Source organism: Buteo buteo, chromosome 13 (genome assembly GCF_964188355.1).
Source record: "Buteo buteo chromosome 13, bButBut1.hap1.1, whole genome shotgun sequence".
Lineage (NCBI taxonomy): Eukaryota > Metazoa > Chordata > Aves > Accipitriformes > Accipitridae > Buteo > Buteo buteo.
Genome location: NC_134183.1, coordinates 9,764,244 through 9,791,376, shown reverse-complemented (window position 1 = coordinate 9,791,376; position 27,133 = coordinate 9,764,244). Strand labels below are relative to the sequence as shown.

Here is a 27,133-nt window from a genome sequence, read left to right as displayed (position 1 = left end):
CTGCTATTGGTTGTAAAGCATCAAGCTGAATCACTGAAAAATACTCTCACCAGAAGGACAAGTACCTTTTTGGACAGAAGCCACCTGCACCCCACGATGAAACTATAAAACAGGAGATGTAACTGTACTCCAATGCATTCCCTCATTCTCAGTTTTTTTGAGTATTTTCAGTATCATCCAGATGCCCTTTTCTGGTCTGCAGCTGTGAAGGAAAATCTTAGGACAGGTGGTATCTTTTCCATTCCTCTAAACTTATGGCCCAGAATACAGGATATGGTCACTTTTCCCTAACTGATATGTTTCAGTAACTTTTTAGGCCTTCTACTCATGAGTAAGTCTACCACATTTTCTTTTAAAGATATATACCCAACTGAAAAGATCATATTCGTCAAAAAGCAGGGGAGGGGGCAGGGGAGAAAAAAGGGGTATGAATGCCTACCCTTTCATTACTAACACATGGGACACTATTTCTGGAAAACTGGGAAGTTTAGGATAAGCAAGTGCAACCTTTCCTACTTTTTGAAACACATCAACTGCTCTGAAAGTTGGCATTAAATAGTCATTTTTTGTGTGTGTCAACACCACTTATTTCTCTAAATAAAATCACTGCATTTTATCAGAGACAACCTCCTTATTAAAAATCCCTAAGTTCCTATTTTTGAGGCACTCACCTTTCTTGCCATTATGAGACCAGAAGGCTTGTGAGATACTTTGAAGACCACACCACCATTTCCTGCTCCCAGCTCACTGATCTTCTCAAAGTCATCATCCTTCAGCTCTCCAACTTTTTGTTTCTGGGTAAGGAAAGCTTCAAGGCGCTTTCGTTGCTGTTCATCCAACTCTAGTTCTTCCAGCTTCTTCTGAAGTGCTTCCAAATTTGTCCTGTACAACAGAGAACGAACAGCTCAATTATTAAGCTGTTTGAGCTCACCCAGTTGCAAGAGGAAGAGCAATAGAGAGCACTGATGTCAGAGATTGAATCTTCTACATTTTTGCACCTATATACATTATCTAGAACGATCCGACTTGTACAGTCATCCCCATGAGACACACACATATTGTCGGAACTCTGATTTAAGTAAACTGTTTTATTCCAGATCAAACAATGACAAACACAAACAGATGATACCCAGTTTCCCCATCTTTGAGGTTCTGTCCAAATTCATGCATGCTAAGTTTCACTACCTACAGGCGTGGCTTAATGACTCAGCATTTATGATCAGAGATCTCATGAATCACAGCATATCACTCCACGCTATTTTTAGTTTCGCATTTTCAAGGACTGTGTTGTAATTTCCTACAGTTTGTCTAAATGTTTTATCTACTGATTTTCACATAACTATAACTAGTAATCCATTCAGAAGCTTCTTATTTAGATATCAGTAGAAAGTTATCAAGCACAGCCGAACAAACATGCATTAAAAACACGGCCACTGGAAACACAGAAGTCTCCTCCCCGCTCCCCCCCCCCCCCCCCAAGTTTAACTGAGGAAAAGAAAACAGCCCAAAGGTTTTAAGCTTACTTTTTCTTTTGTTTAAGGGCACATCTACTAGAAACCTAGGTTTAACGTCATTAAGCAATACAAAATAGAAATACAAAACTCTAAACAGTAGTTAAATTTGGGACTACAGAGAGAAGTGCAGTTTCCCAGGAAGATTCTTTTTTAATAGCTTAACTTCAGATCCTATGAAAACACTTATTCCAGTAATATGACAACTTAAAAACTCATTTAAAATTTCCCGCTTCTAACTGCAACAATAAGCTGCTGCAAGAGTAAATACTTAACAGCAAATATCTATTTTGCTTAGCTAAATTTAATGCAATGTTCCAGTGAATACAGTGTTGCTACGATGAAAAACTTGAGGAACAGAATCTACTTCTTTGGAGTCTAAACCACTTCCCATTAAAAAAAATAAATTAAATTTCACCAATAATCAGGAAAACTATTTCTATTCATCACTTCATAAAACGTCCACTTTCAAAACATGCTGTACAAGAGACATTCTCGGAATGCCCAGTAAGGTGCTGGTCAGTTGAGAAGATACAAGGTTGATTCTCCAAGAAGGAATGACAAATAAGCCCCAGACTCAATAGAAAGAGAATTATAGGATGAAACCCTCAACTCATTCATTAGAGAGCTTGCACTTCCAGGCAGGGTAACAATCTTGGTTTGACCGTACGTAAGGTTTACTTAAGGCAAATAATAATAATATAAATATTCACAGCTCTTCCTTACGACACAATCACTCTGAAAGTTTAAGTGATAACACACTCCTACTTCATTTATCAATTTAAATATGTTAGACAGGATGCAATTGCTAAGCTAACTTAGGAAGTGATAATGCTTAGAAGAACTAAATAGAGGAAATAGAATGAGACCTTTGATGGAAAGGGGAGTTCTGTTCAGTCTGTTATTTTGACATTTTAACAGCCCAAGCATAAGATCACCAGGCAACACTTGCGAGCAAGTTTCACAAAACACGCACTCTGGGCAAATACAATTTGGCAATGCTGCTCAAAACCAGAACAGTCTTACACAGTAATTTTTGATGTACTTATTGTATGGTGGTTATACTACCATAACTGTCTCTATACTTCATTTTCAGGCTATCCTACAAAGAGGCACATACTCTTATTTCTGTCCTTGTACCATGCTTTATACCAGTATAATCATACTGGAATATAATCCTACAACAAATATCCTAGAGTATCCATGATGAGAAATTTCCCTATGTAGATAAGCATGACTTATAGGAACATTCAAGTTAATCTGATTCACATACTCTGTTTTAAAGATGAACCATTAAGAGACATTTTTGAAATCTAACTTCTAAAATGCAAAACAGAAAGCAGATTAATCAGCGAATTATTTTTTTCCCCGTCAAATGGGCCCAACAAAGCAAACATCCCAGCCTGAACTCAAAGTAAAGTGTGTCTCTTCTAGATCACAGCTGAACTAGCTCTTCTTACACTATGATCCCAAGATAAAAATAGGAGCAAAGTTAAGCCCCCCTTACTTTCCTACAATAAACTCCAGAACAATGAATGCAGGATGCAAACTCTATATTTTACCCTAGAAGATTACTGTTGTGAGAAGACAGACTTCATGGTTTTCAACGAAGTTACACTAACAAACCCTGCCAGTATGGCACTCTGATACACTCCCCACATCAGACTGCCTGCAGTCAGTGAGGAGGTAAAGTGCTCTGGTTGGTGACTTGCGAGGCCAGGAATGCGCTGCTTGCTTGCTCAGGTCGTTTGCTCTTGTAGCAGGCTTGAACAGCAGCAAACTTTCTACACACACTTGACAGATACATAAAATCAGTGGGTTTTCATTGAGCAGTATCTTAAACATTGGTATTTTTAGGAAGTACAGATTATTTTTTATTCTCTAAAACCCTACACAACTAGCAGAAATGGAGAACAGAGATCCCTCATATTTTTGGGGCCACTTAACAAGATAGTATCCTTCAAATATTTCTTTATATTAGAAGCAGAGCAACTTCATAGTTCACATTCAGTCACTAAAAATGAACAACTTCATAGTGCCTTTTACCTGCTTTTACCCTGTGCTTATATCAAAATCATGACTGCCCAGAAAATATGGCCTACAAAGCATATTCAATTAATGAGGCAGTTTTATTGGATGCGACTTTTGCAGAGACAGATCTATTACTCTGTATCACTGCTTTAAAGAAGTCAGGATTACAGAGACAAGAGCTCAGCATTCACTACCTGGATATTATCTTTCAAAAGAAGCCAAGACAATTTAGACTATACAACAGAATTTAAAGGAACATCCAAATAACAGCAACAGTTTTGTTGAATTAAGTTAAATATCTCTGAAATACAAACATACCAAGCTCCTAAACACTGTATTTCAATATTAAATGCTCTTTTGATACACAGCGCCAGATTTTCAGAGGAGCTCAGCAAGCAACACCTTTAGCTCTCTCTGAAGTCTGCATATGGACTTAATGCCAAAATGGAACCAAACTCTCCTTCCCAAAAAATTTGTCCTTAACAGGAAATTTCATTTTCCTTCGCAAAATCTGGTCCAGTAAACCACAGCAACAAATGACCTTTATCTTTATTTATAAGCTTTGGAAAGGAACTTGCTGTCATTTTAGGGATTACTGAAGAAGGCAGGGCTGCTCATTTGGAAAAATAAAGAAACTGGAGACACAGAAACAGGATGCAACAAGGCTTTTCTTGCTCTGTTTTGAAGAAAACAACTATTCAGTTTTTCTCTGAAGCAGACGGAGTTTTCTGGGTTTGGAGACAACACAGAGATGTTTGAGCAGATGACTTGGAGCAGACAAAATGCTAGTGTGATGAAACAAAACACTCTGTCATACTGATGTTTTAGTAACAAAAAACTTGCTAGGATAGCATTTATCACATCTATGTTAGTCTAATGTACATCTGTATAAACTTTTTTTTTTTTTACATTGCTCATTTCAATCTCAATAAACTTGGCATTCACTTAAAATACAGGCATTTCCTTGCTTGAAAGTATAAATTATTGTTGGGGTCCTTGTTCAAACACTAGTCAGAAGATTCCAAAGGCTCTCATACATGGAAATGTATTGGCCCCATAAATCTCAGCACATCAGGTTTCTCCCTCTAGCATGTGGCCATCAACAAAATCACCAGAAATGTTCTAAGCTCTAACGATCAAACTTTCATTACTTGCAGTGACATGCAAGACAATGACAGCAATGAAGTTCTCAGATCTCACTTGAATTTTTCAGGACCAATTCTCTAACTGTAAAGTAAATTAATCTGAAGAATTTTTGTGAAAGATATTAACCCAATAAATGCATTGTCAGAACTACTATTCAGAATGTAACTATAAGTAACATCTCCAGTTAGTTCTATGATAATTGAATGACAGACATCAGGACAGAATTGATTTTTTTTTTTCCATTCTGGTCCTTTGCTTGAAGCACTAAATATTAATCAATTTAAAAAGTAAATAGATAAATTTAAAAGAGTATTTCTGTCACCAGAATTGCTGGTGGTAATCTACTCTCAGTATTTCTAGGAGGCAGGGCTCTGGTAGTTTCAGTTTTGAACTCAAACTACCATAAGAATACTATCCCCTGACCAGTAGCTATGACTGTTATCTGGACCCTTACCATACAAAAGCATCACAGCCAAGTTGCAGCGCAAAGCACATACAGTAACAGGCAGGTAAGTAAATCATTGCATATAAAGTTTTACAAATTAAACTAAACCAATACATACAAAATCCAGAAGAGGGAATACTTAAGTCAGTTCATCACTAGAACACCATGAAAATGTTAAGGAAGCTCTGGTAACTAAAAGTAGCAGCATGCTAGTGTGCTAATGCCTGCCTCCAGAAGGAGCACTAGTAGTTACTTAATCTTATATAAAACTTTTATTCAGAGACAAAGATTCCTATTAAAATTCATCACCATTACCTGCTGCAGTCTTAGAGTTGTTTTTTCACTGTCAAAGCGCTACGCCTTTGCCAGAGTTCCGTCAAAGCAGGAAATTATCAAATCACCTCAGTGCTTCACTGTTCCAAGCACTACTCTAAAGCAATAGGTTATCATTTAATTTACTGCTATCAGTTTTAAAGCCAAGCACATACTAAACATACTGCACTAGGGAAAGAATCCAGCTTTTGTAATGTGATCATCTGAATGAAGCCACAGGGAGGTCAGTGCTGTTTTCTCCATTCGTTAAAGAAACAGTGTAATTTCACAGAACACTATCAATAAATATATTCTTACTCAGCTAGCAGAAATGGATAAATATACTGTATAGCTAGCAGACAATATCACTGTAGAAAGTATAGTGTCTTAACCACTGGACTTCAGATGCAATTATTACAAGCTCTCTCTCTTCCAGACTAAGCGGAAAGTTGAAAAAAAAAAAATACACTCAGGGCAAGTTTTTGGGGGAGTCATTTGTTTGTTTCCCTCCTTCAAGTGCAGCACCAGATACCAGGTACTCTAGATGGGGAATTATCTCCACCCATACTTGATCAGATAGGATCCTTCCTATTAAGTCAACATTACTTCTTCCTTTTTGTACTCAAGGAAGTATGCTGACAACGCAGTGTCCTTCCCCTAGTCACGTGGCACTTCTGCAACCTCAAAAGTTTAAAAAAGTAGAATCAGAATGCGGTCTCCTACCAAATACACACAGCCACACCCCACCTCCCCACAAAACAATGACCTTCCGATGTGTGCGGAGAAACTTCACCTCTTACTGTCAATATAGACTTCGCAAAATCCAAAATCCCCATTTTAGAGGCCAGAAGACAAGTGCAATCTGACATCCTGTGGCAATCCACATCCACCCCCTCTGCAGCCAGTTTGTGGAATATCACAGAAGTAAGAAAGGTTTTCTGAGGAGAATCACAGCATGGGATACTGGCAGCTTTTCAGACTCAATGCCACCTCACCTGTATGGAAGCTCATCTAAGACCTTCAGAATTGTCTCATCTATCCCAGTACCTCACGTTCCTGACAATGGCTAAAAGTGGATGCTTAGGGGGGAAAAAAAAAAAAAAAAAAGAATACCAGCTGTCAAACAACAACAAAAGAAAGTCAGCACACAGCAACACCTCTAGTTACTGCTGGACTAAATGTTCTGTTCTCTGCTTCCCAGAGATGCATGTGGTCTTATCCACAAACTCCTGAATGGACAAGATATGTCACAAATACCATCACTTCACCAGGTTACCAGGTCACTTTTTGAGCCTATCATACTGTTCCCTTAAGGCTTGGTTGTAGTTTTTTTTTCAGACTAACTTTCTTTAAGCATCAAAACCCCCATGATTTATAACCACTGCAAACATGTGCATATCTGTGATGGGTTGACCCTGGCTAGATGTCAGGTGCCCACCAAAGCCGTTCTATCACTCCCCCATCCTCAGCTGGACAGGGGAGAGAAAAATATAACAAAAAGCTTGCGGGTCGAGATAAGGACAGGAGAGATCATTCACTAATTACCGTCACGGGCAAAACAGACTCAGCTTAGGGAAAATTAGCTCAATTTATTACAAATCAGCCAGAGTAAGGTAATGAGAAATAAAACGAAATCTCAGAACACCTTCCCACCACCCCTCCCTTCTTCCCGGGCACAACTTCACTCCCAGATTTCTCCACCAAGCCCCCCCAGCGGCACAAGGGGGACAGGGATGGGGTTTACGGTCATCACATGTTATTTTCTGCTGCTTCACCTCCTCAGGGTGAGGGCTCATCACACTCTTCCCCCGCTCCAGCGTGGGGTCCTACCCACGGGAGACAGTCCTCCACGAATGTCTCCAACGTGGGCCATTCCCACGGACTGCAGTTCTTCATGAACTGCTCCAGCATGGGTCCTTTCCACGGTGTGCAGTCCTTCAGGAGCACACTGCTCCAGCGCGGGTCCCCCACAGGGTCACAAGTCCTGCCAGAAAACCTGCTCCGTGGGCTCCTCTCTCCGCAGATCCACAGGTCCTGCCAGGAACCTGCTCCAGCGCGGGGTTCCCACGGGGTCACAGCCTCCTTCGGGAACCCACCTGCTCCAGCGTGGGGTCCTCCACGGGCTGCAGGTGGATATCTGCTCCACCGTGGACCTCCCTGGACTGCAGGGGGACAGCCTGACTCACCAGGGTCTTCACCACGGGCTGCAGGGGAATCTTCGCTCCGGCGCCTGGAGCATTTCCTCCCCCTCCTTCTTCACTGACCTTGGTGTCCGCAGGCTTGTTTCTCTTACATGTTCTCACTCCTCTCTCCCGCGGCTGTTTCTCACTCTCCCAACTTTTTTTTCCTTCTTAAAAATGTTATCACAGAGGCATTACCACTATCACTGATTGGCTTGGACTTGGCTGGCGGCGGGTCCGTCTTAGAGGCGGCTGGTATGGGCTCGCTCTCTCTCAAACACAGGGGAAGCTTCCAGCAGCTTCTTACAGAAGCCACCCCTGTAACCTCCCCCGCTACCAAAACCTTGCCACATAAAACCAATACAATATCATACACAGGTCGGCACTATAGGTATGTATTGGTGAGTTATGGGGATACCGAGCAAACCTACATTTCCTACATGCAGGTTGGGCAGGGAGGAATAACAAATTCTGCAGACTGCTCTCACCCTGTACACAAAGACAGGCAGAAGGCAAGAAGAGACTTCTCGGTTCATGCTTTTGGGGGCAGCCACCCCAGGACTGAAGAAAGCACTCCTGGAAGAGATGCATTAACATTTTATAGCATACTTGCTCTCTTTGAACCAGTAATGAGAAAAGAAGTGCTGCCTTTAGTCTGCTAGTAGATAATATAACAAAAACAGAAAATAAATCCTTATTCTTAATTCATACTAGTAATACTCAAAATCCTTGAGAATTTTTTTTTAATTCACGTTAGTGATAAGTTAATCATATACTCAACCCTAAAGGCTACATTAAAGCTGTACTCAACTCTGAAGTCTACTTTTGAGAGACAAGAAAAAAATGTGGTGGAAGAAAAAAGAAAGCCTGACACAGTCTTTAACAGTCATTTGTCAAATAGTTGTTCAAAGTTATTACTATCAGTTTTGCAAGCTGAACAATTAGTATGAGTGAAAGCATAAAGAAGTACATTCACTTTCAGATCTACTGTCACATGAGGATACAGGCTCGGGGGTTGTTTTCCAGAACAGTGACAGTAATGCTTTCCCCAAGCCTACACAACAGTCAATTTAGGGAAGAAAGTAGGCAGTTCACTACATAATTTCCATGAACAACCTCAATCAGGGAGCTGAAATAAAGTATTAGGAACATGAAGACATTCTGTGGTTTTGAAAAGACAGACTACTATTTTGCATGACTGTGCCAAACCCAGGCAATAAGACAAATTTTTATTTAACTTTTCCTTTAACAAAGAACAGTTCACAAAGTAACATGGAAGATAAAAGTAATTACAGTAGTCTCATAGCTTACTGCACAGGTGTCTATGTCTGGGCTAGCTCCAGTGCAGCCTCATAAAACTTGCAGTTAAAACAACAACTCAAAAAGATCCAAACTCGCTATGAGTGCAAAGGAGTCTTGTTTCGGAAAAATACACTTGGTTTTCACTTCCTGCTTATTTTCAGTTCTTGCAACACATTAGAGGTCCTTCATAAATTACCCTTACCATTAGGTGGGATATATGATTGCCCAATACACCTGCTCATTTCTAGCATAAATTTTAACATCTGAAAATACCATGCCACTTTCACAATGCAACAGACATGGCAGGGCATATACGGAGGTTTAATACTGCCAGAAAAAAAATCACCCAGTAAGAATAAGAGGCAGACAATGTGATTAAAATCTATTTCTTAGTAAAAGGTATGTAAAACAAAACTATTAGAAAAGTATCGTTCTGTCAAAAAAAGTATCCTGCTAGACTAATTCAATGTTCTCATTTTTCTAAAGCTGAAAGGCATGTATTTTAAAGAAGAAAATATGCAATATGACTTCAAGTCTCCTGTTGAGTCTGCAAACAATGGGACAACTTAACTTCAAAAACTCTTTATAGGCTGAGCTGTTGGGTAAGAATCTTTGCTTTAAGCTTCCTCCCTCTTCTGCTTTAGCCTAAGAACTACCCCATTAAACATTTCAGACTATTTTTTCTTAAATAATCTGAAGTGTGCCAAATAACATATTTGAATTGAAGACAGAGTTCACCAAAGAGAATAAAGCCACAGATGGAGCAGTGGCACAAGTGGACAGATACCAGATTCATGCCCTGGGTGCCTCTTCCTACCAGACTTTTTTGCAGCTGTTCCCAGTTACAGCCCTTTATCCTGGGTGGCAACAGTAGCTGCCAGCAAGGCTCAGGCATCCCTTTCACATATTAACTCTGTGGTTAAACAATGCAACTGGTGGTTTTGGGTCCATCCCGTCCCCCCCCCCCCCCCCCCCCCCCCCCCGTTAAAAGACTTCCTCAGGACTTACTGTAGCATTGAATTCAAAGTTTGCCCAAAATAAGCTTTGCCATCTCAAATAAAGAAATTCAAGAGCCGAATCTTCAGAACCAGAAATCCAAGTTCTCAATCTCCGTTTCATAGATATCTGTGCACCTACCACTGATTTCTCCTAGCCAGCAATACACACAATCAGAACAAAAGAACCATAGGGCAATTAACACTTCCTTTTTCTGTCCATAAGAAACTTACTATCAGGTATTTAAAACACAACACAGAGGATGAATACAAGTCATAAAATTCTGATCATCAGCCGACACACACATGTAACAGAATTCCCGGGTTTCCATTGGTTTGTGTCTCTGAACTGTGAGTTAAATTTAATGATAAAAACAAGAGATAATATGTGCAATAGTATGGTAACAGTATCTTCACAACTCCCTTATGTGGTAGATACACAGCCTTTGAGAGATGCTACAATAATAAAAAAGATGAAATTACAGTATCAGTTTACAAGGCCCATGAAAAAGCCAGCATTAGAATCGAGATGCCTTCCGTGCAAGAGCTGAGCGAGGAGCACAGAAGCACAAACTTCATCAAAAGCTGCAGTTAACACATCAGGCACCGGTAAGGAAAATTGCCAGAATGTACAGATGCAAATATACAAATAAATCCTGTAACTGGGATTCAGAGAAAGCCATGGATGGTAGGCTTAGATCCTTGCCTATATTTCAAATGGATGCATTGCATAACACTGAACATTTGCCAGTATAGCCATTTAGTGGAAGAAATCAGTAATTTTTACTTCATATATGTATAGACTGTACCAACACATATAAAAATATTCACATATAAATACACACACATATCTATATCCAGACAGAATATTTCCCCCCCAAAATGCATTCTGTGTTTGTTGTATTTGCTACATTAAATTTGCTGACTCATCTTCCCAACCACACTAAAAAAGTTCTAGAAAAACATAGAACAATGCTGAGTTGTAAAAAACACTGAAAGAAAGAAGAGTTGCCAGGAAGTTTCAACAGTTTGTTTTAAAAACCTGTAAGTAGATTTTTAGAAGATACTTGTTAAGAATCACACACTGCTGGAATATCTCTGTCCTAGTTCTCAGGCTGTAAAGTAAAATAATCTGTTTCCATTCTTACTCCTTTTGCATGTGTCACCCAGTCACGGACACTACTTGATATACTTCCTTCTGCTGGATGCCTGGGAGGCAACTGAATTCAGGTGAAAGACCACAGTGGGTAGAAGTTCTGCTGGAATTCACCCTCCTCTTGTTCAGACAAGAATCAGGATGACAACAGCTTCTCAACAGATGCTTGCAAAAGATTCTGAGCAGTGAATTAGTCTTTCCCAGTTGTTCAATTCCTGTGGGCACTAACTGGCAGAAAGCCTTGCACATTTGTTCCAAAGTGTAATCAAGACTTTGTCTAAGTAATATTGAACATATATCAAATCAGAAATAATCCAATTACTAATTTCTAGCAACACATTAGTAAGTCTTCAGAAAAAAACACTCTATTGCTTCCTTTAAAAAAAAGATAATTAAAAAGTCTTTGGAAGAAAGAACCTGCTCCACCGAAGTTCAGCAAGCTAGACACCTATGTTGCCAACTAACATTGCTTCCTCAAAGAGACATTTTTGTGTTTTGGCAGTGGAATCTGTACACTTTATAAAGCTCAGTCAATCCCCAGGGCAATGATGGGAGAACAAATGCAGCTGTAAAAAGGATAACAGGCAAGAAGAGGCAGGGGGAAGCTTTTTTACTGGAAAATTTAGAACTTAATAATTTAAAGGGAACATCTAGGTTTACCATACATAAAAGAAAATTCCTTCCTCAGTTCATTTCAGAATGTTTCTCCTGTATACATTGAAATATTTAGTCAATACCCACTCAAATAACAGGCTAATGTATTTCCCATCTCATGTAAATTCCCCACAATTTTCATGTTGGGGTTTTGGCTTTAGGTTGGTTTTGGTTTTTTTTTAAGCTAGTGCTCAAGCAAAGACCCTTTGCCCAGATTAAAACAGTAGCACTGCTGTTATGTCAAATAAATAACTACATATTGGGTTTACCTAGTCCCTTTGAATCCTTTGGAGGTTTTTTAAACCTTCTTTGGCTACTAGATAACACTGGAAGGTCTCAGAGGTAATCTGTTCCTCTTGAGACAGAGATCTGAAACTATTCAATTAAAAGATGTGCTACTCAGAAATTGTTGTAAATACTGAATTTCAATGTATCTCAATAGTACCTCTCAGGCTCTGAGTACACTGTCACTTAATCCTGCAAGAGCCTGGGCTCTTGCCAAAGGAGGTGACTCTGCCTCATTCGGTCCCTAGCCATTCATTCCTAAATAACCAATTCAGGTAACAGATCCATTCAAAAATTAACTAAGAAATACTGCAGATTTTCAACCAGATTATTACCCTGATTAAGTTCACCATGCGGCTAGATCAATGCTGCTGTGAGCACAAGAAGATAGCCCTCTGAAAACTAATCTGGGCTTCTTTGGTGGGTAAATTCTCAGTCAGATCAGCATCCACATCTGACTCACTGTAAGATTTGATAAAAGAAGATAAGCATAAGGAAGACAATGGCACAGTAAGGAGAGGAGAGGACTTCTTCAGAAGCAACAGGATCTTGCACGTGCTTAATCGTGAAATCACACCTTTGCAACCATCTACAGAATTGGTGCTGTAAGGGACAGAAAAGGAAAAGCAGCTAGATCCATATTTACAGCCTGCACTTCCCTTACCTTTCGTCTCACTGGAACACAACATTTATTTTTACACCCAGTTTTTATTTAACTCTCCTAAATTGATTTATGCTTTTGGAACAAAGACAACATCATAATAACTAAAGAATGCCTCCCTTACTGTCATTATACTTATATTTAAGTGTAAGTACATAACCAGACTTGGTATTTACTGTTACCTCAATGTTAAGCATCTTAAAATCTTTCCTACATCCATAATTGTAAACTAAAAGCTGCCCATCAAGTAAGAACAGCACAGGTTGATTTGCCACTTTCACTAATTTCTGTACTAGGTGCGTATGCTTACTTAGCTGTAAGTTTTTTTCAGTACATGCATCCAGTAATAATACAAAAAGTTAGTAAGGCGATGCAGGCTCTTACTTTCCCCTATTTTGTTACAACAGATCACATGTTTATTAGCTTAGGTATTATTAAAATGCTATTTCTAATTCAATGAAGGACTATGCACAGGCTCATACACATTTAAAGAGAATGCTATGAATATAGTTTAATCTAAATTTGGAAGATTTAGTGAATAACAAAAGGCTCACAGTGTTCTTGGAATTATCTAGCATTTATTATTGCCTGCCTAAAATTTGTTCTCTCATACCACATGTATTTATAAGCCTGGTTAATCCTTCATTAGTAGGAGATGAAAAAAAAAAAGAAGTTTCTGCATTTTTTTTTCTTAAAAATATTTACAACGTTGCAGTAATTCCACATACACATTCAATGCAACTGCAATCCAGCCAGATCAGTCATTAAATTCCAGGACCTAATCTTCCAGAACACTACACACACACAAAGTTCCCTGAAGTCAAAGGGATTCCAAAGAGCAGCTGCCCCTCCTCAGAGACGTTTTGGTTTTAAAAACAATCACCCCCACCAAAGGCAGAAGTGAACCAGCAAGCATTAGAATTAACTCCTCCATGAAAATCTTCCTTCCATTTCATCTAAACTCACATCCAAGAAAACCGACCAAAAAAAAAAAATAATCTACTCCACGGAGGACAAATCCTTTTGGAACAAAGTCTACTGGGCAACAGCCCACTGGTTCTGCTGCCCTCCTCATGCCACTCCATTTTACAATGCAAGCTTAAAGACCAAAAACCTCAAAACAAAACAAATAAAACCCACACTACGGATGATAGGAGACAATCTGTCTTTCTACTCCTACAAAGCCCAAAGTGAAGTTCCCTTGAGAAAGATAGTGAAAAACACGAACATTGCAAGATGCATAGCTAGTAAGCAAAGCAACTATTTATTTTGCAAATTGTAATACAAATTGAAGTTCAAACCAGTTTTGCATAATTCCCAAATTCCTCTTTGGCTGTCAAATACAGACAGTTGTACTCAGAGGTCATACCAGCTATTCAGGAGCGTCCTTAAATGCATGACCTTAAATGCAATTCAAACAGAATAAACAGCAAGAAGCAACAGGAAAAAGCTGACTAATTAATACTGCAGTTTTTAACCTACGATTGGATGACTGACAAAATCCATTTCTATGAAATTACTCTTTGGTTTGAACAGTTCTAAGGCACAGATGTACTACAGTTAAGACTAAAAAAGAGAAAACCCAGAACTGCTCATCATGGATGTAAGCACCACCAATAACAACAGCACCATGCCCGATGGCCTGTTTTCGCTCACAGCTGTCTTTGGACTTTCTTTCAGGCCATGTCCTTTAAAGAAATACAGGTACTAAGGTGGTAAAGACCTACAGACACTACCTTCTGAAATTCCTCTCAAAGACCTAGTTCTTTACAGCATATTAAAGATGCAAATTCCATGTTCTACATTTTTCTTTACACATTCATCCAATTAAACACAAAACTGAAGTGTTCTTTCATACTGTCCTTAGTTCTCCTCACCAAGAATATCATCTTACTCTGCTCATTCTACCTCATATCATACCTTGCTATGTCACATCTGAGATTTGCTTGGCCCTGTCTTCCCAGGGCAGAGATCATACCTTAGGCTTGATTTGAGAGATACCAGTTGTTGCTAAAACACATATGCAGTTTGTACATTTTTGGAATTCTCTAAACAGATGTTAAAAAAAAAGATGACATTTCAATCCCAACCACCTTTTCAATGTGAATGCTTATACAACACAAAAAAAAAAGTCAGTGGCACTCAAAAAAATTTGCTTTCATTTTTATATTCAGAGTCCCAGGCACTTCTGGAAGGTTCAAGTTGTAACAACAGAGACAGGGAAGTTGTCTTCTACTCAGTCAAGGTAAAAAGTAAGGCTTTAGAGCAGTTAATTTGTAGATATCCAAATGTAACTGATGTACAGGAAAAGTAATCACAAAGGGACTCTTCTATAATTAGAAGTCTTAAGCAGTGACAAACATTAATACACATTCTTAACTGCAGCAGTAATCTCTTCCATGACAGACAAATGAACTAAAAAAATAATTATAATGCTAATTTGGTGGCTCATTGGATTGTTGTGCTCTATGACAAAATATGTTGTATTGACTATTTAACTTTTTCAGGTAAGCACTTTTAAAATAGGCTGTGAATATAGTCTACATTATGTGCCAAGACATTCTATCTCATTAAACATCATTTGGGATCTCAAGGCACAGGTTTAATTGGGTTTTTTTCTATATGTATACTTCTGGACATAGGCATTTTAACTAATAAATTTTAATGCCCTTTCCTGAGATCAGTGGAACACTTCAAAACTCAATATGCAGTCTAACTTACAGACAATAGCTTCTGATGAATTAAAAAAAAGGTACTGATTTGCTAAAAAATTGTATTACAAGGCTGTAACTATAGAACTCCTGCATTTTGTGCCATCTCAGTCTAAAGCACTTTAAGTGACTTAATCATGTTTGGATATTTGTTTTGAATTAACAGGAAAAAAAAAAACCAAGCATCTATTTGGATCTCATTAAATACCAACTTTAAGAAGCCAAAGCAGTTAAAAATCAGTAAGAATCTGACGTGCCCATAATGTATTAATAGCATCTGCTCTTTAGGTATTCAGTGATGAGCCATTATAAAACTTAATGTGTCAAAGAAAGTGGAGACCAAAGTTGGGAAACAATAAGGTACCCTAATTCTGTTCTGCCATGTGAAAGAATAGTTAGGTGGGTGTTTAATGCTATGTTTTCATCCAGGAAAAACACAAAACAAAACAAACACCTAAAATATGTACTTCAATATAAAATCCTGTTTGAGAGAAGACAGTGGAACTTCTGTTTCAGCATGGTTGGTACATACCATCATACCTGCCCTTATCTGGCATTTAGTGGACTACCTACACCAAGCTAAAAAACTAGTTGTACCTTATCTTCACTGGCATTTTATATCAAATAACTTTCTCATTATAAATATGACCCTTCGCTTACTTTTTTGTAAAGATACAATTAAAGATGACATGAAGTAACTTTTTCATGTGAGCAAAAAACTTATTGCAATACAGAAAGTGGCATTATCTTGAAACCTACCCTCCTGCTTCTTTGCAGAGCTTCTACTTCATGTTCCGGGTCTAGTTTGGATTTAGAGAAACATAGAAATTGAGCAACAACTGTCAGGTATTCAAAGGGACAGGGAGTCAGAAGTTTGAAAGGAACAGAAAGTAGTGATTTTGTTCTTATTTCTTTTGGCTATTAAGACAGTAAACTATCCCAGCACATTCAGTCAAAAGAGAAGTATTCTTTTTATTCATTTTTTTTCAGGTTTGTCTGTTTGGTTCTTTCCCTCTGTTTTCTCTGCAAAATCTTTGCACAGGTATAACTGCGCAGCTCCAAAAGTACCAGAATGAAATTAAACTTGCAGCTGGCCAATGTCATCTTGGTTTCATTCTGATGATCTGCAGCAACACTGAGCTCAAGAACAGCAGCATGGGTTCAACTCTTTCTGTGCAACTACTTCTCAGCAGGAAGTGTCAAAAACAGAAGTGAAGCTCACAGCATAGCAAAATGTTTTATTAAGTTGTCTCTGTTGTCCAGCAGGGTAGCTAGGGATTTGGAAGGCCCTAGAAAGAACCACAACATCCTGTACAAATAATTAAAGTAATTGCTATAAATAAAAACATTGTAAAATTTCCATTAAAATATTCAGTATACATATATTTAAATTGCAAGTACCCTAACTCTCCTTTATACTACCTTGCCAGGGAAAAGGGGAAAAAAAAAAAAGGAAAAAAGAAGAGTCATGCAAGTGAGAACGAGGCCTCATATACATACTTCTTAAAGCCCTACACCTCGCGCTATAAGCTTTTTCTTACTCTAGTCAATGAGTTCACATCACCAAATAAGGATGGAGACAGAGGATGAGACACAAATGGAAAGCAGGACATCCTGCAAACAGCCCCTTCTTTTATTTCCTCCTTTTCCCCTTCCTTTCTGCCAGGAAGTCAAAGTATCATATGTAGTCATTCCTGAAAGTATTAAGCTTCAATATTTTAAAACTAGCAAGAGATTCTGGGGGTCAAATACCCATGAGAATAAGTTACGGAACCTTCCACCTCTGACAGCTGGAAAGTTTCCGAATTCCAACGTACAACTACTGATGGCCAATATATACCCATTTAATTTTGTACCAAAATTGCCTTTGGGCCTAAATAACTTCCTTCCTTCTGGATGTTTAGGTCCTTCATGCATTTACAGACAGCAATCATATCACCTCGCTCTGAATCTTCATTTTACTTAGCTAAGTAATTTGAGCTCTTTACATTCTTTCTCTTGAGAGGTTCTCTTCTCTGAAAAAGAACAGGGAAGCATCCAAGATCATTTGCAAAGTGACAGGTTTGTATATGGTGGAAGCAAATGAGTAACTGGAGACTCACATAGCCAAAATTCCATTATACCAGGAACAGAGCTTTAGAAAGCATTAATATGGTAGTCCACAGGTGCACAGCATACTTAAAACATTTGACAATGTATATAGGCTGACAAACACCTCTACTGTTGCTTTCAAGCATCAACCAAAGAGGAAAAAAAAGCACAGAGCAGGAGAGAAAAAAAAGAAACAATCTTACAGATAAAGGAACCCCCTCCTCCCCCAAGAAACCAAAACCATTTTCAGTTTAATTCCAAAAACATTTCCAAATTATGATGCAACTGTTCTTTGCCATTTGAAATCTTTCACAATGAGGATTTAATATTAGCAGGATATGGGGATACTTCCACAATTAATTAATTCTGGCTGTTTACAGGACAACAGGTTGCTGGATTTACTCTCACTAAACTACTTCTTTTAAAAATACTTGACACATGTCTAAGCCTGGCAAAAGCTGGGTATAAGGTCTTATATATGACAAAGAGCAGAAGTCTAGGAGACACACATACCAAACAAATCAACATACAAAACAGAAAATGAAGCAAGATAGTTCATTAGTGTAAACAAGACTCAACACTCCCATGAGTCTCCAACAAGTGAGTATCAGACACGTAAAAGCAATTTAAAATTAATGGCATTTCTCAAGCGAAGAAATACGTTATTTAATATATTGCATGTTTGGTGATTAACCTCAGGTACTAAAATCAACGATAGGTTTAACAGATTTATTCTATAAAACAAAACTAATATGCAATAGGAACCCCTGAAGGCTAAATCAACCTATCCCCAACTACCTTTAAGAAAAATCAACTGGGAAGTGCTATACAGGCAAATATAAAAACAATATCTTCCCCCTATCAATCCAGAACAAAAACTGCATAATATTCAGATCATAATGCTTAGATACAACCAATAACTCCTGCCAAAGATTTTAAACGGCTCATCTCTCAGTTAATCATCAAAAGAGTTTGCTAGAAATGTCACAGCTGGAGCTGCTAGATGCTGAATTCTCCCCCCCCCAGATGTTTGGGTGGTTAAACGAGATCTGAGCCTGCCTGAAAATGTGGCAACAACGATGTATGCGGAGCACTTTAAAGCCCAATACTTGTATGTCTCACTGCAATTCTGCCTCACATACCCTCTGTCAGTGTGGTACATAAGCATCTCAGAGATCAGTTTACATATCCAGGAGAAGACTGAACTGACCATACAGGGACAGGAATCTGTTCTTCCAAGATAAATCTTTGTTTCAAGGCTCACTTAAGAGCTAGCCCATCACTTTAATCTAAAACTTAAGTGGTGAACACAGACCTGTTAACCTCAGAGAAAAACCTTTTATAAGACTTCATTACTTTAAGGTGCTGGCACTGTATCTGCGTAACTGAAGCCACCATTCTCTCCCAGATCCATAAGCTCAAAAACAGAGGCTTCATAAGCAACATATAACAACCTAACACTCAGTCTTTTTTTAACCCCGCAAGTGTACCCACGATTAACCTACCGTCCCCACATTTATACTCTGTAATGTTTGTATTACACACAAGAAAACTCAGAAGCGTTTTCTCCAAACACACTGACGTACCTAGCATGACGTTCTAATTACTGAAAAACAGATTTACTGAAACTAGCATTAGTTTGGCTTAAAGCCAACAACAGGGGAAAAAAAACCAAAACAAAACACCTTTTCTACAAATTTGTGGTTTTCAATATAATTTCTCCCCTCCCCCCACAGAGTTATGAAATACACTAGTAGAAATGTATAATTTGGCACTTACTAGGTAATTATATAATCTAAGAATTCAGCAGATACCATTATGGACTACGAGAAGAGAGTTACACGAGTTTTTCCTCTATTTTTTCCCCAGCTTATCTACCTCGCATACCTGACTGAAGTTTGCTTATTGCCGAAGGCACCATCCACTGATTCCGTTGAGGGCACTCTCAGCAGCTACCACGAAGGGGGCACGCACCCCCAGGAACCAATAATTTGGGTTTTTTCTGGAAACCAGGCCGTGCCGGTTTAAAGCGAGCTGGCTTAAGGAGACGCTAACCCAGCAGGGCGGGTGCCACTTCACCGCCTCGGACAAGCGCTTTTCCCGGCGCACGGCGGCGGGGGCCGGTCCGCAGAAGGCCACCCCACCGCTCCGGGCGGCGGGAAGGCTGCAGCAGGGGCGGCCGCGCCCCTCACCTCAGGGACGCGGGCCGGCGGCCGCTGCAGAGCGCGGGGGGCCCCGCCGGAGCCCCGGCCACCCCCAACCGCCTTCACTCACTCGGCAGAGCTGGTCCCGTTGACGGCGGATCCATCCGGAGCGGGGTTGAGCTGAATCGGCCCGGGCTTCTTCTTCGGCATTTTGGCCCCCAGACGGCGCAGAGGGTAACGGACGGAGAAGCCCCGGCCCCACTTCGGCCAGGTTCGAGGGGACTTCCTGCGGCGGAGCAAAGTCGGGGGCTCCCCTCGCCGCCGGTGCCCCCGCGGGCTGCGGGCAGCCTCCTCAGCAGGCAGGTGCCTGCGCCGCCGCCAGACCCCGGCCGCGCCGCCGCCGCCCGCCCCTCCCTCCCGCCCAGCGCCGGCCTCCCCCGGCGGAACAGCGCCGAGCTCCCTCCCGGCAGCTCCCAGCGGGGAAAACTGCCCGGGCTCAAAATGTGCCCTTCTTTGGGACTGCGCCTGCGCGCAGCGCCCCGGCCCGCCCGCTGCGCAAGCGCGGTGGGCGAGCGCATGCGCACCGAGGGGGCGAGAAGCCGTCCCGAAGCCCTGCCCTCACCGCGCTTTGCCCACAGTTGCGGGGTTCGCACGTCGCGGGGCGGAGGCGAACGGTACCGGTACCGGTACCGCGGGGCCCCGCCACCGCCCGCCGCCGCCTCTCTCCGGGTCATACGGTTTATGACTTTACCCTAAAGATTTTTGGTTGGTTTTGAGATTTCTCATCGCGATTAGTTACAACAGCTGCTTCCAAGAAGCGAGCTCGTTATTGCAACGATGTTCTACGGAGCAGTTCATTTATCTCCCTCGTGCGCAATCATTAACGTACCCCGATGTGGAAAGTACTGTATTTCTAATTAAAACGTAAGCCTCAGCTGGGGTACTAACGGCTGCTAAATTTTTCCCAAAGTAAATGCCTGAATTAAAAATGGAAAGTGAGGATTACAAGTTACAAAACTGTGAATTATAAATAGTAAAATGAGTATGAAAATGAAATGCCCGAGATGCTTTTGTTAAAGCACTGCTGTAGCTACTAGGAAAGGCCAGATTTGGTCAAATAAACTTCACATGTTAATGTGATGATGGTTTTATGTGTGTGCATTTCTATGAAGTTCTGACATCACTGTGACTTTGGAGCTCTTTAGGTTTTTGTAATTACATTGCTTTAAGTGAACCTAAAAACATAACCAAGAAAATTTTATTTTTCAGGAGCTCTATCATATTTTGGCATACAAAAGCAAGAACACACGGCTGAGGAAGTATGATTTATAAAATAAATTTTAAAATCAATGTTGTATATGGGGATTGTACCTTACGAACCCACTGCTTCTTTAACAGTTTTAAGGTTAGACATAGAAGTCCTGAACATGCAAGTCCTGCACTATTAGAGAGCAAGGCTGTGACCCCATGCCACGGAAAGAACAGTGCCTCTTTCATATGGATAGTCCTGGGGAGAAAAACACCAACGTAAATATGAGGTTAAAATTTCAGAGAACAAAAGCCACCTTACTGCTGAAAAAAGCTTCCACACTGGGATTTAAATGGAACACTGCCTTGCTTTAACATCAACTTGCTTCCACACATCTATAAAGTACTCATTTTTTAGAACGTAAGTCTGCCCCAGAATACTCGAGGACGCGTGGACCACGCCATTAAAGAGCAGTGGGAGCAGAGGGATCCCACTGGGGAAGCGGTGGCAAACGGGTAGGACGACGATGTCCAGCAACAGCTCAGCTGGACAGGGGCCAGTGTGCCCTGTGCAGCTGAAACGGCGCTGGTCAGTCAGCCTGAAACACGTACAGTCTGTCACGAAGCAGGGCCAGCAGTGCGCGTCACCCTTCGCTAAGTACAACTGAATGGCCTTGCTCCAGTCCAAGGGTGGTCTCTTCTGGGGTAGGCAAAAGTGCTTAAGAGTAATATATATGCTTTTTCTTCAGTCAGTAGCAGCTGTTCCTCCATGACAGTTCTCTTTCCAAGAGGTAGAATTTAAATGTAAAGATTCCTGTTACTTTGTTGTAGATCTTCAGGGGTGGTGGTGGTGGTGGAATATTAGAGTACCACCAATGGCCCTATTTCGATCAACGAAGCCTATCTGGATAGTACATGTGTGCACGTGATTAAAATTATGACATTCCTATGCTAACCATATGGTAAGATTCAGGGGGTAAAAGGAGTTACATGTATTTGACTTTTCTGAACAGACCAACATTACAATCCTGCCTCTACTCCTGAGACCTGTGAAGAATTTTGGTAAAGTTTGTGCTGCTTTAGAAGATTAATTTCTCATTGTTGGAATCCAGCAGAAGTAAGATGAAAACTCTTCTAAGGCCTGTACCCTGAGAAGTTATGCATTAAGAAGGGCTTGCAGATTTCTTCTGCTTTCTGACACAGCCAAGAAATTCCTTCCATTGCTACTGTAAGTTTTTGTACTGTACAGTGCTCTATCTGTCAACAAATGTGACACACCTGGAAGAAAAGACTCTACAGTTACCCATAAATTTGCTGAAGTAGTAAATGAAATCTCTCACAGACACATGTGAGCCAAAAACTGAAGTAGTACCAAATGACTTGGTGCTAAGGTGGTAGTTAATGGCTTGGTACTGGGTAGAAGAGTGAAAAATCAGTTTCTTTGGCAGCTCCAGCACTGACCTCTATAACTGGTATTATATTTCTGTGCTTTATGTCTTTTGCCTGAGAGCAGAAAAAGATCAATGCCTAGAAAAGCCTTTCTTCCTTGCTAGGCAGCTGCTCCAGTGGCAGCTTCAGAACTGTGCTCGTGTCTGTAGGCAAGGAGTGGGAACTGTTCACAAGCTCCTGCTGCATTCAGTGCCTGGAACAAACACTGCGCATACGCTTTCAGTGCAAAGGAGTGACCTCCATCTTGTGAAGCAGTTCTCAGTCACGTGCTCTTTATCGCTCATTCCATAAAACACATTTTTTTTGCTGAGATTCCCTAACTTTTGAAGCGATAATAGTCTTTTTCATACACAATGAAGACCTATGAATACATCACTCCAATTAGTAGCTCCTTTACAACTGTGGACAGGTTTTATACTCCAATGAGTTGACTCAGCCACAAATTAAAATACAAGAAATTAAGATTTATATAGTTATTTGAGAATTTTTAATTATTTTCCTTTCTTTTTTTTTGCCACAGGATTAAGATGCTATAGTAAAATTCAGTGACTAGCATTTACAGTAACTCACGAAGTATCAAGTCTTTCTATGCTAAAATCAGATTTTTTCTTCCGAAGAAGACATTGAGTTGCAGCTGAGGTTGTTCTTCTCTTTACACAACTGTGCATGCGGAAACGCAAGGACTCCTTTGTCTGAAACACTGAACTCCTTTGCAGAGAACATGTGAATATTAGACAGGTATTGAATGCACAATTGCTATATATGCCCCGTATAACTGCAGTTGCACTATGCCGTAATTGCCCACATGAGTTATGCAACTATAGTTATTCTACTATGTCGCAAAGTATGGCCTCTTTTTCTCTGAGAAGATTATTGCAAGAAGTTTTTATTTTCTTTTAAATATTTGGACTGAACAAAGAAGAATTTTAGTTGTGAATTGTGAATTTTCATATAGAGTTTGAATTATTTTTCTCCTTGTAATATTGTTTTTCTCCATCAGAAAAAAAGCCTACACAAACAGATGAATGACTGGACATATCTACTGAAAACAGAGGTTTGGTATGCAGAATTTTTGAAACAGCAATAAAGAAGTGTGGATCTAATTCTTTGTGGTTTGCAAAAGTAAAATAGTATTTTTAATCAAAGTAGTCATTAATGCTTTTATAGAAACTGAGATTATGAACAAACCTCCCTATATATTATGCGAAAATGCTGTATCATTCCTAACATCTTATCCATTTCTAAAATAGAAAAGTTTATTATTTTCACAGCTTTGCCGTTCAAAGACACGCTCCCTCTGTCCAATTCCAGCTATTAAGAGATAGCTCCCTCCTCTGGAGCACTTTATACTTGCACTGCAAACAGCACTGTGGAATCTGAAAAATTACTGAATTCACTCATCTCTTTTGAAGTCCCTTTGACCTATAGCACAAAATCAAAGATATTTTGAATTGACTGAATACAGAAATAAAGTCAGGGGCGTATGGATTGATGCTGCCACAGGAAACAATTTCTGTGTAACTGCTGCTGTCACTGCCGAGTTCCTCAGGCATTATCATAGCCCTGGAACCTTAGAGGGACCCAAGAGCTGGGTGACCTCTGGGCTTTGCTTGAAGCCTCATAAGACACCTTATTTGTTTTGTTGTTGTTGATTTTTTATAATGGTTGTCACACTGATATATATAGGCATACTGAATAACCAGTTTTCTTTTATATGATTATGTACCACATTTAAAACGTTTCAAGATTGTTGTAGATTGAACTTCTGTAAAACAAATAGGTTTAACTTCTGTGCATTTGCAACTAAAAATTAAGCATGTTTCCCCAGCCAAAACAAAACACATGTTTTGGGAATTTGAATATTCTCTGTGGAAGGAACTGCATTTTGCTTTACGAACAGGTGTTTCTGAAGGTGGATCACAGAGGAAAAGATGGAAGAAAAAATAGAAGGTAGTGTAATTTCTATGAAAGACTTCTGAGCAGGGACACTTTCTGATTTATTGATTCCAGTCCTCCTTGGAAAAATAGGACTAAAGTATGTCTCTGTAAACAGAAATGGAACAAAGAAGCTTGTCTTCATTACCACTTTTTTTCCTCATGGAAACCTGAATTTTGTCTCGTTTCTTGCATGAAAAGGAAAACATGATTACCATACAAATTAATTGTATCACTAAATTAACCCAGCTTTTAAAACTTGATTGCCAAATAAAGCTGCATATTTTACTGCCAAAACATATGAATGCAAACTTTTATTTGTAAGATTTAATACTTCTTAATCTTTTTAGTGATTAACAAAGCAATTTAAGGAAATAATTAGTCCCATAAGCAATAGAATTTAAGAAGTCTGATTCAAATTTGATTGACATTGGCCAACAGGATCAAAAATTATTAGAAGGGGCTGACAGACAGACTGACTTTCAAACAGCCAGACATCACAATGGGTCTTGCACATCTTGTTTTCCTCAGGAAGTGGGGATTGAAAAGGACACTGTGGATCAGAACACAATCTTAAATGTTTAGTAATATACTAAAAGCTTAGAAATTAATGTTTAAGATTACTGTATAATTTAAAACTTAGATTAGATAAGCAAGGAATAAATCACAAATAGCTGAAGTTTGCTCAGTCCATACGATGTGGTCTCCCACTAACACAGCTATAACGGTACCAGTTTTGCCTAGGGTTTATTGCATGAACAGCTTTGCCAACATAATACTTAGAGGGTTTTTGCAGAACAAGTACTACTCCCATAGGAGCAAACCCCTTCAAATGTAGAAGCAGCCAATTATCCATTTTACAGGTTTCCTTTGCCATATATCATGTGTAACATAAAACAGAAAACGAGACTGAAATATAAAATAAGGTGCTAATTTTCTGCAGTTTTTCTAGTGAAATGACACTATTCAATACAGAAACAAACAATATTTCCATTTCACTTAAACTAGAAACCAGAAGTCTTTTCTAGAATAGAGGCAAGCTATGGGGTTTTTTTTCCTGACTTATTATTTTATCAGCATGTGGCTGGTTATTCATTTCCTGAGGAAAAAACAATAATCAATGCCTGCCAGCATATGCTTTTCATTTAATTAGGAACATAGGACTGGAAAGAACCACCTAGGTCATCAAGTCCAGTCTCTAATTAAGCGCTCTTCAAAAATATTGATTAATCAAAGTTGCATAAATGTAGTAGGTTTTATAACACTGTACTCCTCTGCAGAGATTGTAAGTGATCTTCTGCTTTAACCTTTGTGTAGTATTTTTTACACCTTTCCAGCACTTTTTTCATATCTGTTATCTACCTATTCTGGCAAAGACAAAACACTTACTACAGGACAGAGCTCTGCTTATGCAGACCGGTTGACCTGGGCATATAGAGACGTATTTTACACAAATTAATCCTACCTTCTCCCTGCCTTTGCTCTCAGAGAACCCTACTATGCTATTTCTTTTCACTTACCAGTTGATTTTGCAGAAAATCTGCAGGGACTTAAGGGACTTTTGAAATCTTGAGTCTCTAATAAGTTCAGTTGACATTAGCTAAGTATTTAAAATCCAATTACTTCACATACAAAAAAAGCCCCACATTAAGTATTAAGGAAAACATTTACATGAAATGATCCATCACAATAATAGTTATGAACCAGGTATCTAAGCTATACCCCAAACCCAATTCATCTGTTTGTAAAGATTTTTTAACATAAAGAGTGACTATTATTTTCAATGCAAAGAGGTCATCATACAGACAATTAATTTTCAGTAATTTTATATGACACAAATCTTTACAGTGTTTTGAGCTGGAAATGAACAGCACTTGATCTATAATTATTAGTATATCTTTGTGTTTATTTTCATACTTCATGTGCCTCAGTCAATTGAAGAAACTGGCCATATCTAAAAAGATAAATGGATTCAGTGCTAACAAATCCATTAATGTGTTCTCCCTGTATTTAATGTATTCTTGACTAGAAAAGATGATGCTGCATTTGGGAATACGCATTTTAACATCAACTGTTAAAGTAATTTTGACTAAAGGATAGTACATTTATGTTTTTTAACTGGAAAGTATCTGCAATTGATTTCATCATATTAGAAGGAATACATTACATTACCAGAAACATGATATGTAAAATACGAATTTATAGGGAAATAAGGGAAAGCCAATTTCTTTAATTATTAGTATTTGACATTAATTTCTCTCATTTTGCTTAAATGAAGAGCCTGTAATTTAAGTCAGACTCACTTCTATGGACTGACCTGTAGAAATACGAAAACAGAATTTTTCAGATACAACAGCACTGGAGACTAGCCTGGAGCCTCTCTCCTATTGTTTCTGCAGCCTGCAGTCCAAGTCCTTAAATGGCATTTTATGCACACAGCTGCCAAATCTCTGAGGGCTTGGTGTATTTATTACAGCCTGGACAATTGCAAACTGTTTAGTTTTAAGTTACCAGAAGGCTCTAGCTGGCATCTGGATGGAGAAAAGCTTGGGATCGCTACCTGTCCTGCAAGTCCTTTCCTCAGAGGTAGGAAAGTAAAAAAGGGCTCAACATACACTATTTTGAATCCCATTCCTGGGGCTGATTCACCGTGGGGCCTAGCAACCTTAAATACCTCGAATAAAACTCTCATCCCCAGCAGCTTTTGCCTGAAGTGGCGACACTAAAGCTCACCCGAAGGGCAGCGAAGGAACCGACCGCTCCAGCTCCGGCAAACGCCTCAGGAGCGGCGCGCAGCCCCGCCCGTTGGGTTTTGGCGCCAAAAGCGCCTCCGCCGGCCTGCCGCGCATGCGCCCTGGCAGGTAACCGCCGCCTGCT

The 27,133-nt window shown here is 39.6% G+C and overlaps 1 protein-coding gene across 2 annotated transcripts in view; it reads right to left on the bottom strand.

Annotated features, from left to right (window-relative positions):
• MAP2K1 (mitogen-activated protein kinase kinase 1) overlaps positions 1 to 20,041 on the bottom strand; it is a 42,192-nt gene extending 22,151 nt beyond the window's left edge. Inside the window, exons 1-2 of one of the 2 annotated variants that reach the window (XM_075044641.1) lie at positions 19,755 to 20,041; positions 672 to 882 (exon numbers count right to left, since the gene is read on the bottom strand). In XM_075044641.1, coding sequence (XP_074900742.1) covers positions 672 to 882; positions 19,755 to 19,834 — 291 coding nt within the window. In that variant the 5' untranslated portion in view covers positions 19,835 to 20,041. Of the gene's footprint in view, positions 1 to 671; positions 883 to 19,367; positions 19,623 to 19,754 lie in introns of those variants that run through there. The other variant, XM_075044642.1, reaches the window with a different exon arrangement.
• Positions 20,042 to 27,133: the final 7,092 nt, after the last annotated feature.